Source organism: Desmodus rotundus, chromosome 4, assembly GCF_022682495.2.
Source record: "Desmodus rotundus isolate HL8 chromosome 4, HLdesRot8A.1, whole genome shotgun sequence".
Lineage (NCBI taxonomy): Eukaryota > Metazoa > Chordata > Mammalia > Chiroptera > Phyllostomidae > Desmodus > Desmodus rotundus.
This window is the reverse complement of record NC_071390.1, coordinates 180,307,474-180,325,002: the sequence shown is the minus strand read 5'-3', so window position 1 is coordinate 180,325,002 and position 17,529 is coordinate 180,307,474. Positions and strand designations below refer to the sequence as shown.

Genomic DNA, 17,529 nt, shown 5'->3' with positions numbered 1-17,529 from the left:
TGACCTCTGTGCAAACCCACATTGTGGCTGGGCGAGCAGCCACAGTGAGCCACTTCCCTGAAACGTTCTCAAGACAGCGGGGCCTCCCTGGCTAGTGTGGCTCAGAGGTTGGAGTGTTGGCCTGTGCACTGAAAGGTTGCGGTCCGATTCCCACTCAGGGCACATGCCTGGGTGGCGGGTTCAGTCCCCAGTTGGGGGGCGACCAGTCAGTGTTTCTTTTTCATATCTCTTTCTCTCCCCCTCCACCCCTTTCCCCATCTCTAAAAAGAAATGAAAAATAAAATATCCATACCTTAAAAAAGATAGCAGGGGCAGGCAGGGCCGAGGTGGCAGGTGGTGACTGGTCCTGGGCAGTGAGGGGGGAGCGTGCTTGTCTCGGAGCCTCACGTGCTGCTGTTCCCAGGACACCCGCCGAGCCCCCGCCCTTCTCCGCCTCCCACTGCCTGCCCCTGCCCCAATGCTTCCCTCTGTCGGCAGCCTCTAGGCCTCCGCCCAGCCATCCAGATTTGCCTGTGTCCCTCCGAGGCCGCTGCTGGGTGCCAAGACCTGTCCAGGGGCAGGGCGGCCCCCGTGGACTCGGACTCGTGGTGACCCTGGGGTCTGTGCCCTCAGGGTGATGCGGGCGGCCGAGGAGACGACGTCCAACAATGTCTTCCCCTTCAAGATCATCCACATCAGCAAGAAGCATCGCACGTGGTTCTTCTCGGCCTCCTCTGAGGATGAGCGCAAGGTACCTGGGGGCCCGTGGGCAGCTTGCCCCTCAGTGCCCTGTCCTCACACCCAGAATCTCAGAATATGCTCCTGGGAGGAGCCCTTAATGGGCTGAGGGGGGCTGTGGTCCCCCTGACCTTAGCTGGCACTGCAGTCCAGCGGGGCCAGGCCCCCTGTGCTAACCTTGGCCGTGGCTGACCCACAGAGCTGGATGGCTTTGCTGCGCAGGGAAATCGGCCACTTCCACGAGAAGAAAGAGGCGCCTTTGGACACCAGGTGGGCCTGGGATGGGTGTTACCTAGGCTTTGCCTGGCCCCCACATCCAGGAGCTCAGCTCAGAAGCCCCTTCTCGAAGGTTCTCCTGGGGGTCATGTGTGTGTCCCCCAGGCTGACCCTGTGTGTGTGCACCCGAGTGTGTGAGCCTGTATGTAAGTGCCTGAGTGTGTGTTTGTGTGTGCCCCCATCGGTAGTTCCTATTTTGGGGTCACATGCTTTCACCAGCCCACCCAGGAGTCCCAGCATTTGCAGCAGCTCAGAGCTTTGGGTACCCCCACCCCTTGTCCACTCTGGCTGGCTCAGGAGTGAGACCAGAGCGAGTCCCTCTGGGTCTCGGCGACCTTGTGGTGAGGTGGCCCAGCCATCAGCAGGACCAGAAACCCCTGCCCTTTCACCGATGAGGAGGCTGAGGCCATGGAAGGTCTGGTCCACAAAAGGCCACCCTGCAGGTCCCTACCTGCCCCCGGAACTCCTGGCCCTCGGTCCCAGCCGGTGTCCTTCCATAGGCTCGGCCTGGAGATGACTGAGCAAGCCCCCGGGGAAGGAGCAGGTGGGGACAGGGACCTTGAGGCCTGGCAGCATCTGACCAGTTGGGGGGCCACACCTGTGGCAAGAACCATGGCGGGGAGGCCACTGCAGCCTCCTGTGCCCGTGTTGGCCCCTGTGACCCCACACGGGGCAGGTCTGCGTGGCTCTGTCTGCGTGCCTGCCTGGTGTCGTCTGTGTGTCTGCGTTTCCAGGTCTGTGTGTGCCCTGGTGTTTATCTGTGCATCCACATCAGTGTGTCTGAGTGTGTGCGTGCCTGGGTTTGTCTGTGTCTGTGTGTCCATGCGTGAGCAGGGGTGTCCAAAGGGACCCCTGCCCTGCGCTCACTGCCCGGCCCCGCCCGCCCCCCAACCTCAGTGACTCCAGCTTGGACACGGACAGTTTCTACGGTGCCATTGAGCGGCCTGTGGACATCAGCTTCTCTCCGTACCCCGCGGACAGCGAAGGTGAGGCGTGCCTCGGAGCGCTGCGCCCTCCACCACCTCTCCACACCTGGCCCCTGCTGCCCGGGACGGGAGGCACATTTGGCTGTTCTGCCTGCTCCATTCCTGGGGTGTCCCCTGCAGCCTGCCTGCCTGGCCCTCCCCCTATGTCAGCCCTCGCCCCGGGTGCAGCAGGGCCGCCCCAACCCACGCCCCGACCCTGTCTCCCACAGACTACGAGCACGACGACGACGATGACTCCTACTTGGAGCCCGACTCCCCCGAGTCCTGGAAGCCCGAGGGTAGGTGGCCTGCTGGTGGGCCCAGGGCGCTCTGGGACAGAGAGCAGTGGCTGGGGCCTGGGCAGTGGTCTGGGTGGCCTTGGGCCTGACCAGCTGCGCCCTGTGCCTCGGTTTCCCTGTTGTGGCCCTGAGTGTCAGAGTGTCAGGAGGAATGGAGCAGAAGAGCCACACTAGCTGCTCTGCTCCCTGCTTCTCCGGGTAGGGGAGCACACGGGTGCTGAGGCAGCGCTAGGCCAGAGTGGGTGGGGCCAGAACGGGTCCACTCCCTATGACTGACAGCTCTCTGGAGCTCTGTAGGCCAGGCACTGCCCCCCACCCCCAACCCCACCCCCCAAAGCACTCGGCCTAGCAGACGATCCAGGCGCGGGCCAGGAATCACACACGCGTGTCACCAGGAATCACATGGCTGGGTGGGGCAGGGCTGTGCCTATGTCCTGGGGCCTGTCCCTGTCTCTCCGCCTACTTGTACTGCCCGTCCCCATTTCCCATTATCCTTTCCACCCTCCCACAGGCTCTGCCCCCAGCCTGGTCTCCCCTCATGCTGTCAATTCCATTATCCCTGGGGACTTGGGACAGCACCGCCCCCGCCAGGCCTCCCTCTTCCTTGGCCTCTTCTCCAGTGTCCTTGCCCTCTGCCCACTCAAGCCCCGACTCCTGCATCCTCTCAGCCCCACTCCACTCTGCTCTGCTCCTGGGGCCAGTGCCCTCCCCTGGCTGGCTCCATCCCGCTGGGCCCAGCTTCCACGGGCCTTCAGCCAGCAGCACCTGTGAGCCTCCCCTCCCCCTAGCACAGAGAGCCTCCTCACAGGCCAGTGACCCAGTGCTGGTCTGGAACTGCAGCCCAGGGTGCTGGGGTCGAGCACCTGGCCCTCCCTTTTCCTTCTTAGCTGGAGCCTTGGGGCCCCGTGCTTCTGCAAGTCTGTCTGTGCACCCGGGCTCACCCCTGCCTACTGTCTGGATGGCCATTCCCATCGGGCTTCCCCTCCTTTTCCCAAAACCGTTCTTACTATGGTTGCCAGGGGCCTCCAGTTTCCAGATGTAGCACTGAGCACCCACGAGCCACAGCGGTGCCTCCCTCCCTGCTCCTTACCTGTCTCCCTCAGCACCAAGCACCTTGTGTTCTGGGTCCCTTCTCACCTCACTGTCAGCCCTCAGTCAGGCCCTCAGTGCCCATCCCTAGGACCTGGGGCTCAGGCCTCATGCATTCCTGTCCCGTCACTCCTGGGGCACCGCCAGTGTCACTGATGGGCGGTGGACTCCATTACCACCTACAGCCAGGACTCCAACTCTGAACGTCACTCTGTGCCCTGACAGCCTGGTCGATGTCTCCTGGACGTCTCACAGCGTCTTAAGCTTGTCAGGGGCAAACACTGCCCTTGTCTCCCTTCTAGCCTGCTCCCGCCACCCCCGCACGCCCCCGCCACCCCCGCACGCCCCCGCCGCCCCGCAGGCCCCCGCCACCCTGCACGCCCCCGCCAGTGGGGGGTCCTGCCTCCCAGCTGAGGCTAGATTCCCGGAGTCCCCCTGGCCTCCACTCTCACTGCCCCTCTGGAACCGGATGGTTCCTGGTGGGACACCTAGGTTTCAGGAGGCTTGCTCATGCTGCTGTGTGCAGGAGGGATGGATGGGCCTGGTAGCCCAGGAGGAAAGCCTCCCGGGAATGCCGAGTGGGGGCTGTGGGGTCGCCAGGCTGTGGGGTGGGGGCTTCTAGAGTGCCCATTCACTCGACCCTGGCCGTGTGTTAGGAGCAGAGGTGGTGCTGGACCAGCCCCCGGCAGGCTGCGCCGGCTCACCAGCAGGGCCTCTTCGCTCCACAGACACCCTGACGCACCCACCAGCCTACCCCCCGCCTCCCGTGCCTGCGGCCAGGAAGCCAGCCTTCGAAGTGCTCCGGGCCCACTCCTTCACTTCCAGGGGCCCCAGCCCTCTGGTGCCACCCCCACCCCCTAAGCGTGGCCTCCCTGAAGCTGGTCCGCCTCCTGAGGACGCCAAGAGGGACCTGCTGGGCCTGAGGTGGGCGGAGCCTGGCCCCAGGGTGCCTGCTGCCCCCAGGAGGATGAGCGACCCACCAACGGGCAGCCTGCCCCACCTGCCCAACCCTCGGAAACCCCCATGCTTCCCTGAGAGTAGCAGCCCTGGCCCGGAGACCCGGGTCCCCAGCCCCGGAGCCGCCTCCAGGAACTGTGACAAACTCAAGTCCTTCCACCTGTCCCCACGGGGGCTGCCCACGCCTGAGCCCCCGCCTGTGCCAGCCAACAAGCCCAAGTTCCTGATGGTGGCCGGAGAGGCCCCCCTGCGGGAGGCGGCCAAACCCGGACTCTTTGTGCCCCCTGTGGCCCCCAGGCCGCCTGTGCTGAAGCTGCCTATGCCGGAGGCCGCAGTTCGGCCTGTGGCCCTGCCCAGGTTGGAGAAGCCGCTCCACCCTCACCTCCAGTGAGTCTGCTGGCACTGGTGCCCCGGGACCCCTCCCAACCTGTCCAGTTCTCCCCTGGCCTCCTGGCCTTCCTGCCTCCCTGCCCCTGGCTGCCAGCCCTGCACTGGGCTGAGTGGCCTGCTCTGCACCTGACCAGGGGTCCAGAGGATGTCCTGCCGTGCCCTTGAGGTGTTCTGCCCAAGGGGTGGTGGGCCTAGAGCCTGCGGCAAGGTGGACTTTGGGGACACAAGGCTTTCAGAGCTCCTGCTGGGCTGAGAGAGGGCCTCTGGGGTCAGGGGAGGGCCTGTAGGCTGACCTGGCCCTGGGAGAGGCCTTATGGGGAAGGGAGCCTTTGGACTCAGCCTGGGGCTCTGGGTGCGTCCCTGGCTCTGCAGTTGTCAAAGCTGTCTTTGTGCCCTTCCTGCCTGAGAGCTTGCCGGAATGTGGAGCGGGGCTGTGACTCACCCCTGAGGCCTGCTCAGAATGCTTTCTGCTTTATTGCTGTGTCAACAGCCTGTGGGCAGAGATGCCCCAGACCCACAGTGGGGAAGGTCCTGGAAGCCACAGTCCTTGAGTGGGTGCGCTGGACTGGGGCTCCCTTCTCCCTAGGACTCTTGCTCGCCCTGCGGCCTGTGGGAGGTGCCCGAGAGGACCCCTCGTCACATGCATGCCCCAGTTTCATGAGGGGCCGCAGTGGTATGGCCAGGGTCACTCTGCCCTGACCCAGGCCTGGGTGCCAGGGCCCATTGCCCAGCCCAGCAGCCCGTCCTGTGTGGCCTCCTTTCATTCTCCCTGCGACCACCTGGCCCCAGGTGTGGGACGTTTCCCTGGAGCTCAGTCTGGTGGTCCGTTCACAGCCATCCAGCCACACTGTGGCTCTGAGAGGGGCATGACTTGGCCGCCCTCAAAGGCTGGTTGGTGGCAGAGTAAGGGCTGAGACTCGTCCAGCCTGGCCTTGTCCCACCGCGTCCAGAGCACTTGTGTGTGGTGTGGTAACATCAGTGCGCAGCCTCCGGCACCCCGTGCCAGGGCCATCGCCAGCCCTGGCCCCAGCTCAGGCTTCCTGATCCCAGGTTCTTCCTGCCACCCTGGGCGGCCAGACCCTGTGGCTCCAAGGCTGAGCTTGGTGCGGTCACCAGGGGGTGCACAGGTGGCGTGAAGGGGAACGGAGGCGTACCGCCCACTGTGACAGTAGAGTATGACTTCCTTCTTGCTCCCTTTCCAGGCGCTCTCCCCCTGATGGACAGAGTTTCAGGAGCTTCTCCTTTGAAAAAAACCGTCTGCCCTCCCAGGACGATGCCCCGCAGGCTGACTCTGGCGGCAAGGACTCTGACGAGGACTATGAGAAGGCAAGGCGGAGTGGAGAGCCTGGGTCCCGGCCCCTGCAGTGGGGGGCGCTGCTGGCTAGGGGGCCCCACACTGGCCATCTCAAGGCAGGAGCCCCCAGGAGCCTGGATTTGAGGGGATGGAACATGGCGCACAGCCTGGGGTCCCAGCACAGGCTGGGGTCTCAGCACAGGCTGGCAGCCAGTGTGGGGGGGGGAAGGGGTGCTGGCCTCCTGCACCGTGGAGACCTTGACGCTGACCACGCTGACTTCTCTCCAGGTGCCACTGCCCAGCTCGGTCTTTGTCAACACCACAGAATCCTACGAGGTGGAGAGGTCAGTGGGGAGCCCTTCTTTCTCTAAGATTTTATATATTTATTTATTTTAGAGAGAGGGTAAGGGATGGAGGGAGAAAGTGAGGGAGAGAAACATCAATGTGTGGTTGCCTCTTGCGTGCCCCCTACTGGGGACCTGGCCTGCAACCCAGGCATATGCCCTGACTGAGAATCGAACCAGCAACTCTTTGGTTCACAGGCCAGCTCTCAGTCCACTGAGCCACACCCACCAGGGCTCTTTCTGCCTTTCTGTTCCCCACTCAAGTTGGTGCTGGGTCGTTGCTGGCACAAGTACACGGTCAAGTGTAGCTAGAAACCTGGAGGAACAACAGATGCCATCAGCTCAGTCCTGTTGCTGGCTGTCACCCTGTGGCCCAGAGCTCTGTGTGACCCAGAGCCCTCCCAGTACCCACTGCTCTCAGCAGCTGAGTTGCAGGACAGCAAGGGGACAAAAGCCACGCTGGGCACTGGGGCTGGAGGGCCCCGAGAGAGCTCTCTGAGGACGGCTTACCTGCTGAATTTTGTAGGCTGTTCAAAACCACGAGCCCCCGGGGGGAGCCCCAGGACGGACTCTACTGCATCCGCAACTCATCCACCAAGTCGGGGAAGGTAGGTGCCGGGGAGGGTGCCCTGGTAGCCACCCTGCCAAGCAAAGGCCCTGGGACAGCCGCATTGTGCTGTACAGGGGAGCACAGCCCTTTGCAATGTGTAGATCAGTTTCCTGTGTGGCCTGTTGTTTGCCATCTCAGCCGAGTGTCACTCTTGGGGTGTTTGCCTAGCAGCCCCTCTCCCATCCATCCTTAGGAACTACGCACCACTGCGGACGAGGGTAGTGGTGGCCACCACCCACCACTGGCACAAGATGGGAAGGCCTCTCACGCCTTGGGGAGGCTCCCCCACATTGAAGGGGAGGCTGCTTGGGGCAGTGGGAATGGCAGGTCATCTGGTCGCTCTGCGTCTGGCCCTCCAAGGGTGGCCATGTAACCCCACTGAGCCTCCATGTCCCCTGTGCGTCAGCGGTGGTCCCAGGGTTGGCCAGGCCCCTGCTACTGTCTCATTCATCTCCCACCCATTCGTCTCATTAGAGGACATCTGAGGCTGCAGCCCTGGGGCAAAGGACTGCCTTTCTGCCCCCCGCTGTCTGTGTGCAGGGTGACCCCTCCCCATGTCACCCCTGAGGGCCACAGGGCCCAGCCGTGGTGCTGCTCACCCCCTGGGCCCCAAAACCTGGCCCTGTTAGGGTCAGAAGCCTGCTCCCACTACTGCCCATGGTTCTCCCTGCAGGTGTTGGTCGTGTGGGATGAAACCTCCAACAAAGTGCGGAACTACCGAGTCTTTGAGAAGGTAAGCAGGCTATCCCCGCTGAGGACCTGGGAGGGAGGGGCCTGGCCTAGGGGCAGGACAGTCTCGTAGGGTGTAGGCGGTGCATGGGCTGAGGCCGGCACCTCTGGGCACCGTCTCTCCCTTACTGCCTCAACCTTCCCTTCCTTGCCAAGAGGGGGTGGGGTGATCAGCTTTGGACCCTGGACTGACCTACAGACGGGCCTGTGCTCCTGTGGCAGAGCGGGGAGTGAGGCAGGAGCTCGGGACAGTGGGAACAGGCCCGTCCACACCGTTTTGTAGGGAGGGGAAGGCTGGCCCGGCGTCCCTGACCTTGTCCCCCCTTCCCTTCAGGACTCTAAATTCTACCTGGAGGGGGAGGTCCTGTTTGTGAGCGTGGGCAGCCTGGTGGAGCACTACCACACCCACCCGCTACCCGGCCACCAGAGCCTGCTGCTGCAGCACCCCTACGGCTACACTGGGCCCAGGTGACGGTGACCGACGCGCAGTGGGCAGCGGTGGCCCCAAGGCTACCATCTCAGGCCATGCAGATGAGGCAGGCCTGCAGGGCAGGAGGAGCTCTGACCAACACCTGACTGCCAGGCCAGGCCCCACCCAGCAGGCTGGGTCCTCAGGGCTGGGCTAGGCCACAGGCTCCTGAGGGCTGGGGGCTCTTGTATCCTGCCCCACCCACCCTATTTCACTTCCTAGGGCCTCCAGACCGAGCTGGCCTGGACTTCATGGACAGGAATTCTGGTCCCCACCATGCCCTGGGCTGGGAGCCGGGCAGGGAGGACTGGGGCATTTGTGGTTGGGGCAGGGGTTATCCCCAGGACCCCAGGAACGCTAAGACTCAGGCTCCAGGAGGGGCCTTTGCTGCACAATAAAGCACAGACGACCTTTGCCGTGGTGGCCGGGCTTTATCGGGAAGGAGGCGTGACCGGCCTTGCTGAGTATCCGCACTGACATCCAAGTGGTGACTGCAGCAGCTCAGCAGACAGGAACCCTGAGAAGTGGTCTCCCCATCTTGCAGGGCAGAGCTGGCTAAGTGACTTTCCGTGGGTGCACAGCTGGTGACAGAACAGAACAGGAGGCACACTTGAGCAGCCCAGGCTCAGAGCCCACACTCTGAAGTGGCCGGTTCCACGGCCACAGGCCAGGTCCAGGGCTCGGGCGGCAGAGCTCAGAGCTCCCCCAACGTACACAATTGGGGCACGTGCTACATTAACCAGCGGTTGGTTCCTGGGAGACCGCTGGCTTGGGATCCCGCTGGTGGCTCCAGGAAGTGACCAGTACAGACAGAGGGGCAGGGAGAGTGGGCCCTGAGTAGGCCAAGGATAGGCGGGGATGGTGGCACCCACATAGCTGAGTCCTTTGGGCCACACAGCTCAGGCCCATCCCTGAGCCATCCCTCACTTCCCGCCATGTTGTCCCGCAGGCTTCTCTCCCTGGCACTGCCGTCTGGGCTGGGTGGGTTGTTTGTGTGTGAAATGGCCTCAGCTTGGGGTCAGGGCTGGCAGGGACCCCAGGATCATCTGATCTTCGCAGCACTTATGTTGGGAAAAGGTATTTGCTGTGTAAAACCCAAACTGAGGACGGCACTCGTGCCCACTCCCCCCTGGAGAAGGCCCTTTGGGCTTCTCTCCCCCAACCTGGGCATGTTCTGGGGTGGGCTGGGATGGTTTGCTGGAGAAGGGGAAGGGATGAAACCCGGCAGCTGGGCAGCTGACGTGAGAGGCTGCGTCCCCGGGATGCTGAGGGCTGCAGTGGGGACAATGGCCTTCTGCTTCCAGGAAGCAAGCATAGCACTGTCTGCAGACGTTTCCTGTAAGGCCTGCCTGGGCCGAGGCCTGGTGCAGTCACCCCGGAGTTGGGGGCACAGGGAGCTTCCCGAGTCCTGCACGGTATCTGGAGAACCGCCAGTCCTCATCCCTGCTGCTGCAGTGCTCAGCCTTCTGCCCTGCACCGGCTCAGGGGACGCGGGGAGGCACTCCGTTCCACAATATGGCTACAGCTTTCCTTCCTGTAACTTTTTAAAATGGGGACTTGGATCAGAGAAGCACTTTCCACCCAGTGCCTGGGGTCCTCCGCACTGGTGATGTGATGCGGACGTAGGACACTGAGGTTTTTGGCTAACGCATGGCCACTTTGGAGACAGCTGTGTGAAACACAATTGAAGACACCTGAGCTGGAAGGCTTAGCGGTTCTGGGGCCTGCAGCCCCGTGATAGGTACTTCTGTGAGGCCTGTGGCTGCCCAAGGCCCACCCAGGGCCTGGCATGCCTGCCTCCCTCCACCCAGGTCCTGGGCCTGCCTCTTTGGGAACTGCCCCTGGGCTCAGGGCCTCAGTTGAAAGAGTATGTGTATTGGGGGTGGTGGATGAGGTCCTAGGCAGGGTCCTCCAGCATGAAGCGGGGGCCAGAGGGGCCCCACTCCTCCAGAGACCTAGCATGAATGTTCTATTCCTCATTTAGGGTTGGAGAGTATGTATCAGTAAGCACTTACTGCTCAAGGCACTGAGCTGGGTCCATGAAATGGTTTGCTTGGAGAAGCCACTGCTATTAGTTCCATTTCACAGGTGAGAAGCTAAGGCCACGGCCTGGATTCAAGCCCCAGCTCTGCCACTTACTGCCACGTGGCCTCCTTCCATCCTGGAGCCCGGACCCTGGCTCCCGCCTGGCTCTCCACCACCCTCATGGCCTCTGGCAGTCCCTGTCTGGTGTCCAGTGAGTCTGTCTCCTAGAGTCCAGGGCATGTTCCCACCCAGCTGAGGGACCACAGCCCTGCGGGAGAAGCCAAACTGACTTGTCTCCATCTTTGGGATAAGCCGACAGAAGGCCTAGGACCTATCCCTTGGGGCTCTCTGCTCCCTCTTCTTACAGACGGGGAAACAAGCTCAGAGAGGTCACTGGCTGGCCCAGATCACTGTGTGCTGAGAGATGTGGTCCATTCCTGGGCAGAGCCCCACACGCTCTGGGAAGCTTCTCCCAGCCCAGGACAGACACGATTCCTTCTCCTGCAGTTGATCAGAAATGCAGTGAAACTCGATACCCCCTGTTAATGGATGATTTATTATTATTATTATAAAGTGATGTGAACCAGAGGCCTCACACAATTAGTCTGTAGTTGCTCCCTGACCCTACCCCTACTCTGGGTCATGTTGCATGGATGCCCCCTGCTGGTCCAAGGAGGAGCTTCCTGCCCCCCAGGTGGGATGGGTGGCTCTGACCAGGCCCAAGGGAAGAAAAGGCTGGGGTCTGAGTCCAAGGGGCTTCCTGCCCAGTGCCCTCTGGGATTGGTCTCTGGAGGGGAGACCTAGAGGATCCAAGGCCACCCAGGGAATAAGGGGCGAAGCTGGCACTTGAACAAATCTGTGTCCCTAGAGGAGGGGCAGTGAGGGGAAGGCCACAGCCTGTCTCTGGCTGTGACCCAGCAGCATCGAGTTCTTGGAGGGCAACTCCCACACACACATCCAGCTCTGTCTCTGTGCCTGCAGGTCCTGTCCCTCCGCCCAGAAAAGACTGCCCGATGGGCGTGCGAGGACGCACTGCGGCACAGGGAGTCCCCGAGAACACAGGCACTGAGACACAGATACCCGTGACAGTGGCAGGGGACGTGGGGGCTGGACCACCTACCCCTGCATTGGTGTGAGCCCAATCCTGGATCCACCACTTCCGGATTATGATGTACCTGCCTGACTTCACGTCTTGGTAGTCCAGCAGACCAAGCGACGGCCGCTCTGGCCTCAGTCACTTTTCATGCCCCGTAGAAACATTCCACTTGTACCAGGGCCCAGGAGCAAGCCAGAGTAACTTTCTGAGTTACTTGGATCTGTGGCTTCATAGTTTTCATCAAATTTGGGGAAAAAAGCCAAAAACCTTCAGCTATTATATCTTCCAATAGTGAATCTTCCTCCCGACCCCACCTTGCTGTTCAGGGGCTCCGATTACACCCATATTAGGCCTCTTGGCGCTGTCCTGCAGCTCCCTGGCTCTCTGTTCATTGTCTTCTAGGCTCTTTTCTCTCCATGCTTCACTTGGTTTTTTTCCCATAGCTTCTAGTTCACTTTTTCTTCCTGTGTGTCTAGTGTGCTGTTTGTCCTATCTGCTGTATTTTCCACCTTTAGAAGTTTGATTTGGTCTTTACAAGTTTTTTCAGCAAATTTTTAGCCCTGGCTGGTGTGACTCAGCAGGTTGAGCACCAGCCTGAACCGAAAGGTTGTGGGTTCGATTCCTGCTCAGGGCACATGCCTGGGCTGCAGACCAGGTCCCCAGCTGAGTTTCCTCTCACACTGATGTTTCTCTCCCTCTCTTTCACCCTCCCTTCCCCCCCCTCTAGAAATGAATAAGTAACATCTTAAAAATTTTTTCAACTACAGTTCACATACAGTATTAGGTTAGTTTCAGGCATACAACATACTGGTTGGACATTTACATAACTTTTGAAGTGATCGTCCTGAGAAGTCTTGCACCCATCTGCCACCACACACAGTTATTACAGTAGTATTGAGTACGTTCCCTCCGCTGTACTTGACGCCTCCGTGACGATTTGCTCAGTTGTCTTCTGCTGCCCCTGCCTCCCTTCAGCACGCCAGCACTGACCCTCCTGGTGGGCCAGGACCTGTTGCTGGGTGCCGGGAGATTGATGTTAATGAGACGGAATTGCGGTTCCAGAAGACGGGCGGAATCAGACGTCACTGCTAGGCATGGACAATACCTCTGACCCTCCTGTGGCTAGAGCTAAAGACGTCCCCGCCGGGCAGGGAGTCCTGGGCTCCTCCTTGTTCCTCCACTGCCAAGCGCAGGACCACAGCTTTCCGTGGGTATAAAGTGAACGAAAAAACCGTCCTCCAGGGCCTTTTGGGGGCTGAGATGGCACAAAAGGAAGGGCAGAGTGGGGGACGGTGCTGGTCTGGTCTCTAGGCTAGCCTCCAGGGTCATGAGCAGGTGACCTGGCCTGGCCAATTCCCGGGTCGAGAAGGTGACTGGGGCTCGTTCATCCAGCGGCAGCAGCCCCGCCTGTGGAGCCTTATCAGGATCCACAGGCCCCGCTGTGCTGGCCGCACCCTGGGGGTCCGTCTGCAGACGCGACCGCCTGCTGGGGCTTTGGACCGAGACCAGCCCAGGGCCGAGCACTCCGGGTTGGGGTTCGTCTGCCGGAGGAGCGGGCGAGGCGAGCAGGGAGAGGTCCGGCCCCGGCCCTAGCAAACGGATTGTCTGGAAGGGTCGGCTGAGCCTCCCGCGAACTGGGCCCGGAGAAGGGCTCCACCACAGTCTGCCGGCGACGACGACCGAGCGAAGTCGGCTCCGGGTGAGCAGAGGCCGCGGGCACAGCCCACTAGGCCTCCTTCAGCAACGAGGCCGGTGGGGCTGCGCCCGCCTTCCGCACGCTATGCTCAGACGACCTGTGGCGCCAGACCCCAGGCTGTCCGCGGGGAGGGCGGGGTCGCGCGGACGCTGGTCACCCGGAGCCCTGGCGGCAGCCCCGCCCTTCGCTGCACAGACCCCGCCCCCCCCGTTCCTAACAGCCAATCGTAGAGTATGTTGCTGGGCGGTGCGGCTCGAACTGGGCCTATGGGGTGACGTGTTGTTGGGCTGCCGCGCCGCAGGCCGCACCCAACTTGAGTTTTGACCAGGGTAGCGCCGAGGACTAAGGGGGCGGAGAGACCCGGCGGGCGGGAGGTGCGGGCCGGGGGAGCGCGGTGGACAGGGGGCGGAGCCGGAGTCCGCGACCGTGCTGGAGCCGGAGGCGACGGGCGGCGGCTGCGCTCGGACTTGGGAATTGCTCACGCTGCCTGCGTTTCGTCTGTGAGGTGAGGCCCGTGCGCAGGGGTGGCGGCGGGGCCGGGGGCTCCAGTCCGGGCCGCGAGGCTGCAGCCCGCGGAGCGGGTGGGGGCGCTGGCGGGACCACGGGGCCTGCCTTGGGAAGAGTCCCGCCCGCCGACCGTGGCCGGCCTGCCTGGACCCGGTGCGGAAGCCCACGCCCTGCGAGCTGTTTTGCACGCTGGCCCCTGTGGGGGCTCCGGGATTCTCGCGGGGGGGCCGGGGGACCGTGAGGGGAGGCGGCTCCGGCTCGCACGCTCGGCTCGCGCCGTGCTGGCGAACGCCCCTCCGGGCACAGATGCAGACCGTCGCGGCCGCCGCATCCTGCCAGGCGTCCCTGGTTTTTACAACGACGGCTTCTGCGGAAAGGGGAAAGCCGGCCCCGCGGCGGACGGCCAAGGGCTGTCCTGGAACTTTGAGCCCTCGGCCACCTTGGCCCCTTTCCCGTTTTTGGGAGGTGTCAGGGGGCCTCTGCCTCCAGCACTTTTATTTCTGCTCTTGTAGTGCCTGGTCAAGAGCTGGGTGGGCGGTTTGTGTGCCCTCCGTGCACGCCACCTCGGAGTCGAAAGGTTGGCTGGGCCGAAAGTGCTGGTGGTGTGGCCGTGTGAGTTTCTGCCTGAACGGCCCAGAGCCCTGGCCTCAGCCCCTAGGACCAAACGCATGGGTGGGGGCTGTATACAAAGCTGGCAGGGTAATGCAGATTTTTTTTTTGCGTGTGAAAACGTTTTGAAGTCGTAGTGGGGGTAGGAAGCAGGCTTCGGAAAGGTCCCCTCGGCCTCCCTGCGAGCATCGTCGGCCCCAGCGAGCAGGCGGCGGTGGGCCAGGAGGTCCTCCCGCCCCAACGCGGTGGGCGGGCCGGGCAGTCCGGGGGATGGCCGGACGGGGGGGGGGTTGGCAGAAGTCGGGCGGATGCCAGCGATGTGTGCGTTGTTCCCTAAAACCCCAAACCCTGATCTGCCGCGTCGGTTCTGCGGACGGGGAGAGCTAGCGCAGCAAAGTTGCTGTTTGAGGAAGTGCAGGTTTCGGCCGTCGGAACTGCTTCCCGTCGGGTCGGTGCGGCGGCAGCAGTGCGGACGGTGCGATTTGTTCGCTCGCCCGGGGCTCCGCGGGTCTCGCTGCGTGCGGAGCCTCTAAAGGCTGCCCCGCCTCCCAGACGTGGGCGCGTTTTCTTCGGAAAAAGGAATTTACAGGGCAGGCCTTTTTCTCCTGTGACTCCAGACGTTGTCTGATACTGATCAGGTTTTGTCGGGGGGTGTTTTGTTCCACTGGTTGTCCTGCGAAAGCTGTTTCTTCGGATGATTGTTAGTTTTTGTTATTTCAAGCAGTCATTGTATTGAATCAGGAAAGTAAATACTGATATGCTTTAAAACAAACTTAAATTTAAAAAGTCAAATAAGGTTGAAATGTTATTGTCTTCGTTATTTAATAGTTTGACAGTTTTTAAAAAAATTTTAATCGTATCTCCCATTACCATTTATCCTCCTTACTACCCCCACCCCCGCCATCACCACCCGGTGGTCGGGTGCAGGGGTCCTTTTTCTTTTTTGTTCGATCTGCTCACGTTCCCCGCCCCCCCCCCCCCCCAGCTGTCAGCCTGCTCTCCATCTATGAGTTTGTCTCTGTTTTGCTTGTTGGATTGGTTAGTTCATTAGATTCCTCACGTGAGTGAAATAATACGGCATTTGTCTTTCTCTGACTGGCTTATTTCACTTAACATGGTGTTCTCCAGGTCCATCCGTGCTGGTGCAAAGGGTGAAATTTTCTTCTTTGTGACGGAGTGCTATTTCTCCGCGCACCCGTCCGCAGTTTCGTCCGCTCACCCCCTGACGGCACCGGGGCTGCTTCCAAACCTCGGCGTTGGCGCATCGCGCTGCGTTGAACACAGGGGCGGGGATGCTCTTTCACATCAGCGTTTCTGCTTCTCTCAGATGTGGTCCCAGAGGTGGGACCACGGGGTCAAACGGCAGGTCCATTTTTAATTTTGAGGTATCTCCACACTGCTTCCCCCAGTGGCTGCACCAGTGTGCGTTCCCACCAACAGTGCAAAAGGGGTCCCCTCTGCCCCCATCCTCGGGAGCATGTGTCGTCTGTTGATGCTCACCATTCTGACAGGTGTGCGGTGATATCCTTGTGGTTTAATTTGCATTTCTCTTGTTGAGTTACTTGAGCGCCTTTTCTTATGTCTGTGGACCATCTGTTTGTCCTCTTTGGAGAAATGTCTATTCAGGTCCTTTGCTCATTTTTTAATTAGATTGTTTTTTTGGTGTGGAGTTTTATAAGTTCTTTATAAATTTTGGATATTAACCCCTTATCAGATGTATCAGTGAAAATGGTCTCCCATTCACAGTGGGTTGTCTTTTTGTTTATTGATGGTTTCTGACAGTTAATTTTAAAAACACATTTTTATTACAGGAAACTGAGAATTTAAGTTGACTTTATTTATTTTTACCTGTGTAACTTGTGTCTCACACACACGAAGTATAGTATTGATTATAAGCCCCTCTACCCTCATCCAGCCTCAACAGCTAACTCACGGCTCCTGTTGCTGTGTCTGTAGCCTGAAGCCCAGATGTCATTTGATTTTAACTGGTAAATGTTTCCCTGTGTATATCTGCGTACATCTTTTTAAAAATGTAAACAGAAATACCACCATCACAAAGTTCCTTATTACCTTCAAATACCCACCCAGTGTTAAAATCTTCTTGATCGTCTCAATTTTTTTCTAACAGTTTGACTCAAGATCCAAGTGCTGTTCATACAGTGTGACTTGTTTTAACCTGTAGGTTCTCCTCTGTCTTTTGTTATCTCTTGTAATTTATTTGCTGCTGAACCTCGTTGATTTGTCCTGTGGAGTTACACACAGTCTGGATTGTATTCTGTGTTATGGTTTAACTATACAGAATTTACTGTAACTTTAATCTAGTTACATCTAACGGTGTAATCAGATTCAGGGTTGATTTTATTTTTGGAAAGAAGACTTCATAGATGGATAGGCAGGTCAGGGTTGATGTTTTCTTCTTGCGAGCAGCCCTTGATGCTCAGACTTGGAGTTATTATTTCATTTGGCGTTGAAAATGTGGACGTTTTAATTCTGTAACTTCATTTATTAGCTGGAATGCTTCTATAAGGAGACATTTCCGCTCCATAATTTTGTTACCTTAAATTATAGTTCTTTTGGGAAAGGCAGGATAAATACTTGATTTCTTTCCATTATTTACTAGCTTTCAAAATAATGAGCTGGCATCCTCCAGAAGTAGCCAGTGAGTTGTGTGTGTGTGTGTGTGTTCGTGTCATTGGGAACTCAAGGATTTAAGCATATTGATAATGGTTCAGTCCATTGTAGATATTATCCTTATTGATTCTCAGATTACCCCATCTTTGTCCAGTAGGAATCTGTTCAAATTGGTGCCTGAGTCCTTTATTTCTTTATTTTAAAATAATAATTATTATTTTTAATAATGGCTCCTAAATCCTTTAGACACAATCCTAATAGTCTCTGGGCGCTCTCCTTTCTGGTATGACAGGCTGCCCCAGGCTCATCTCCTACGTTCTCTGTCCCAGCCCGGTACTCATCCATTTCTCCAAAAGAAAAATCATATTCAGTCACCACAGTCTGGGCCCTGGGGTCGGGTGGTCATTCCCACAAGGCTGGTCATTGTGTCCTGGGCTTTTCAGATCATGGATTACTGGTACTTTCGGTTGTAAAGCTGGAAGACAATTCTATTTAACTTTCTTGCTTTCTTCTAAGACAAACATTTTGATTCTGATTACTCAGTGTTTTATCCCACACTGTATATATCTCAGTCTCGGGAGGGTAATACAAACACTACTACCAGTAACTAGTAAAAACTGTAAGGGTTTCTTTGCATACCTATTAGGGATATGCAGTCAAATTACTGTGTTTAAAGTCACTTAGAATCGTTGCTCCATGATTTTGCCACACTACTGGTTTGATGCGGACACTGGCCCGCAGTGTCCGCAGCATCGTGGCTGAGACGAGATAAATTCACATGGACTACCGAGTTCTGTGGAGGAAAAGGGACAGCAGGGCCACTCTC

At 59.1% G+C, this 17,529-nt stretch overlaps 2 protein-coding genes across 13 annotated transcripts in view; both read left to right on the top strand.

Annotated features, from left to right (window-relative positions):
- Nucleotides 1-10,846, top strand: part of SH3BP2 (SH3 domain binding protein 2) — a 32,708-nt gene extending 21,862 nt beyond the window's left edge. For 6 of the 7 annotated variants that reach the window (XM_053923223.2, XM_045182906.3, XM_045182905.3 and 3 more), the window contains exons 4-13: nt 613-730; nt 917-987; nt 1,891-1,979; nt 2,189-2,257; nt 4,075-4,690; nt 5,896-6,019; nt 6,276-6,331; nt 6,858-6,939; nt 7,615-7,674; nt 8,005-8,553. In XM_053923223.2, coding sequence (XP_053779198.1) covers nt 613-730; nt 917-987; nt 1,891-1,979; nt 2,189-2,257; nt 4,075-4,690; nt 5,896-6,019; nt 6,276-6,331; nt 6,858-6,939; nt 7,615-7,674; nt 8,005-8,142 — 1,423 coding nt within the window. In that variant the 3' untranslated portion in view covers nt 8,143-8,553. Of the gene's footprint in view, nt 1-612; nt 731-916; nt 988-1,890; nt 1,980-2,188; nt 2,258-4,074; nt 4,691-5,895; nt 6,020-6,275; nt 6,332-6,857; nt 6,940-7,614; nt 7,675-8,004; nt 8,554-10,227 lie in introns of those variants that run through there. The other variant, XM_053923222.2, reaches the window with a different exon arrangement.
- Nucleotides 10,847-12,821: 1,975 nt separating this feature from the next.
- The window catches only part of ADD1 (adducin 1), a 77,959-nt gene continuing 73,251 nt past the window's right edge, over nt 12,822-17,529 (top strand). For 4 of the 6 annotated variants that reach the window (XM_024573596.4, XM_071221322.1, XM_045182909.3 and 1 more), the window contains exon 1: nt 13,282-13,461. The gene's annotated coding sequence lies outside the window, so the exon portion shown is untranslated. Of the gene's footprint in view, nt 12,960-13,281; nt 13,462-14,138; nt 14,318-17,529 lie in introns of those variants that run through there. The other 2 variants (XM_045182913.2, XM_045182914.3) reach the window with 2 other exon arrangements.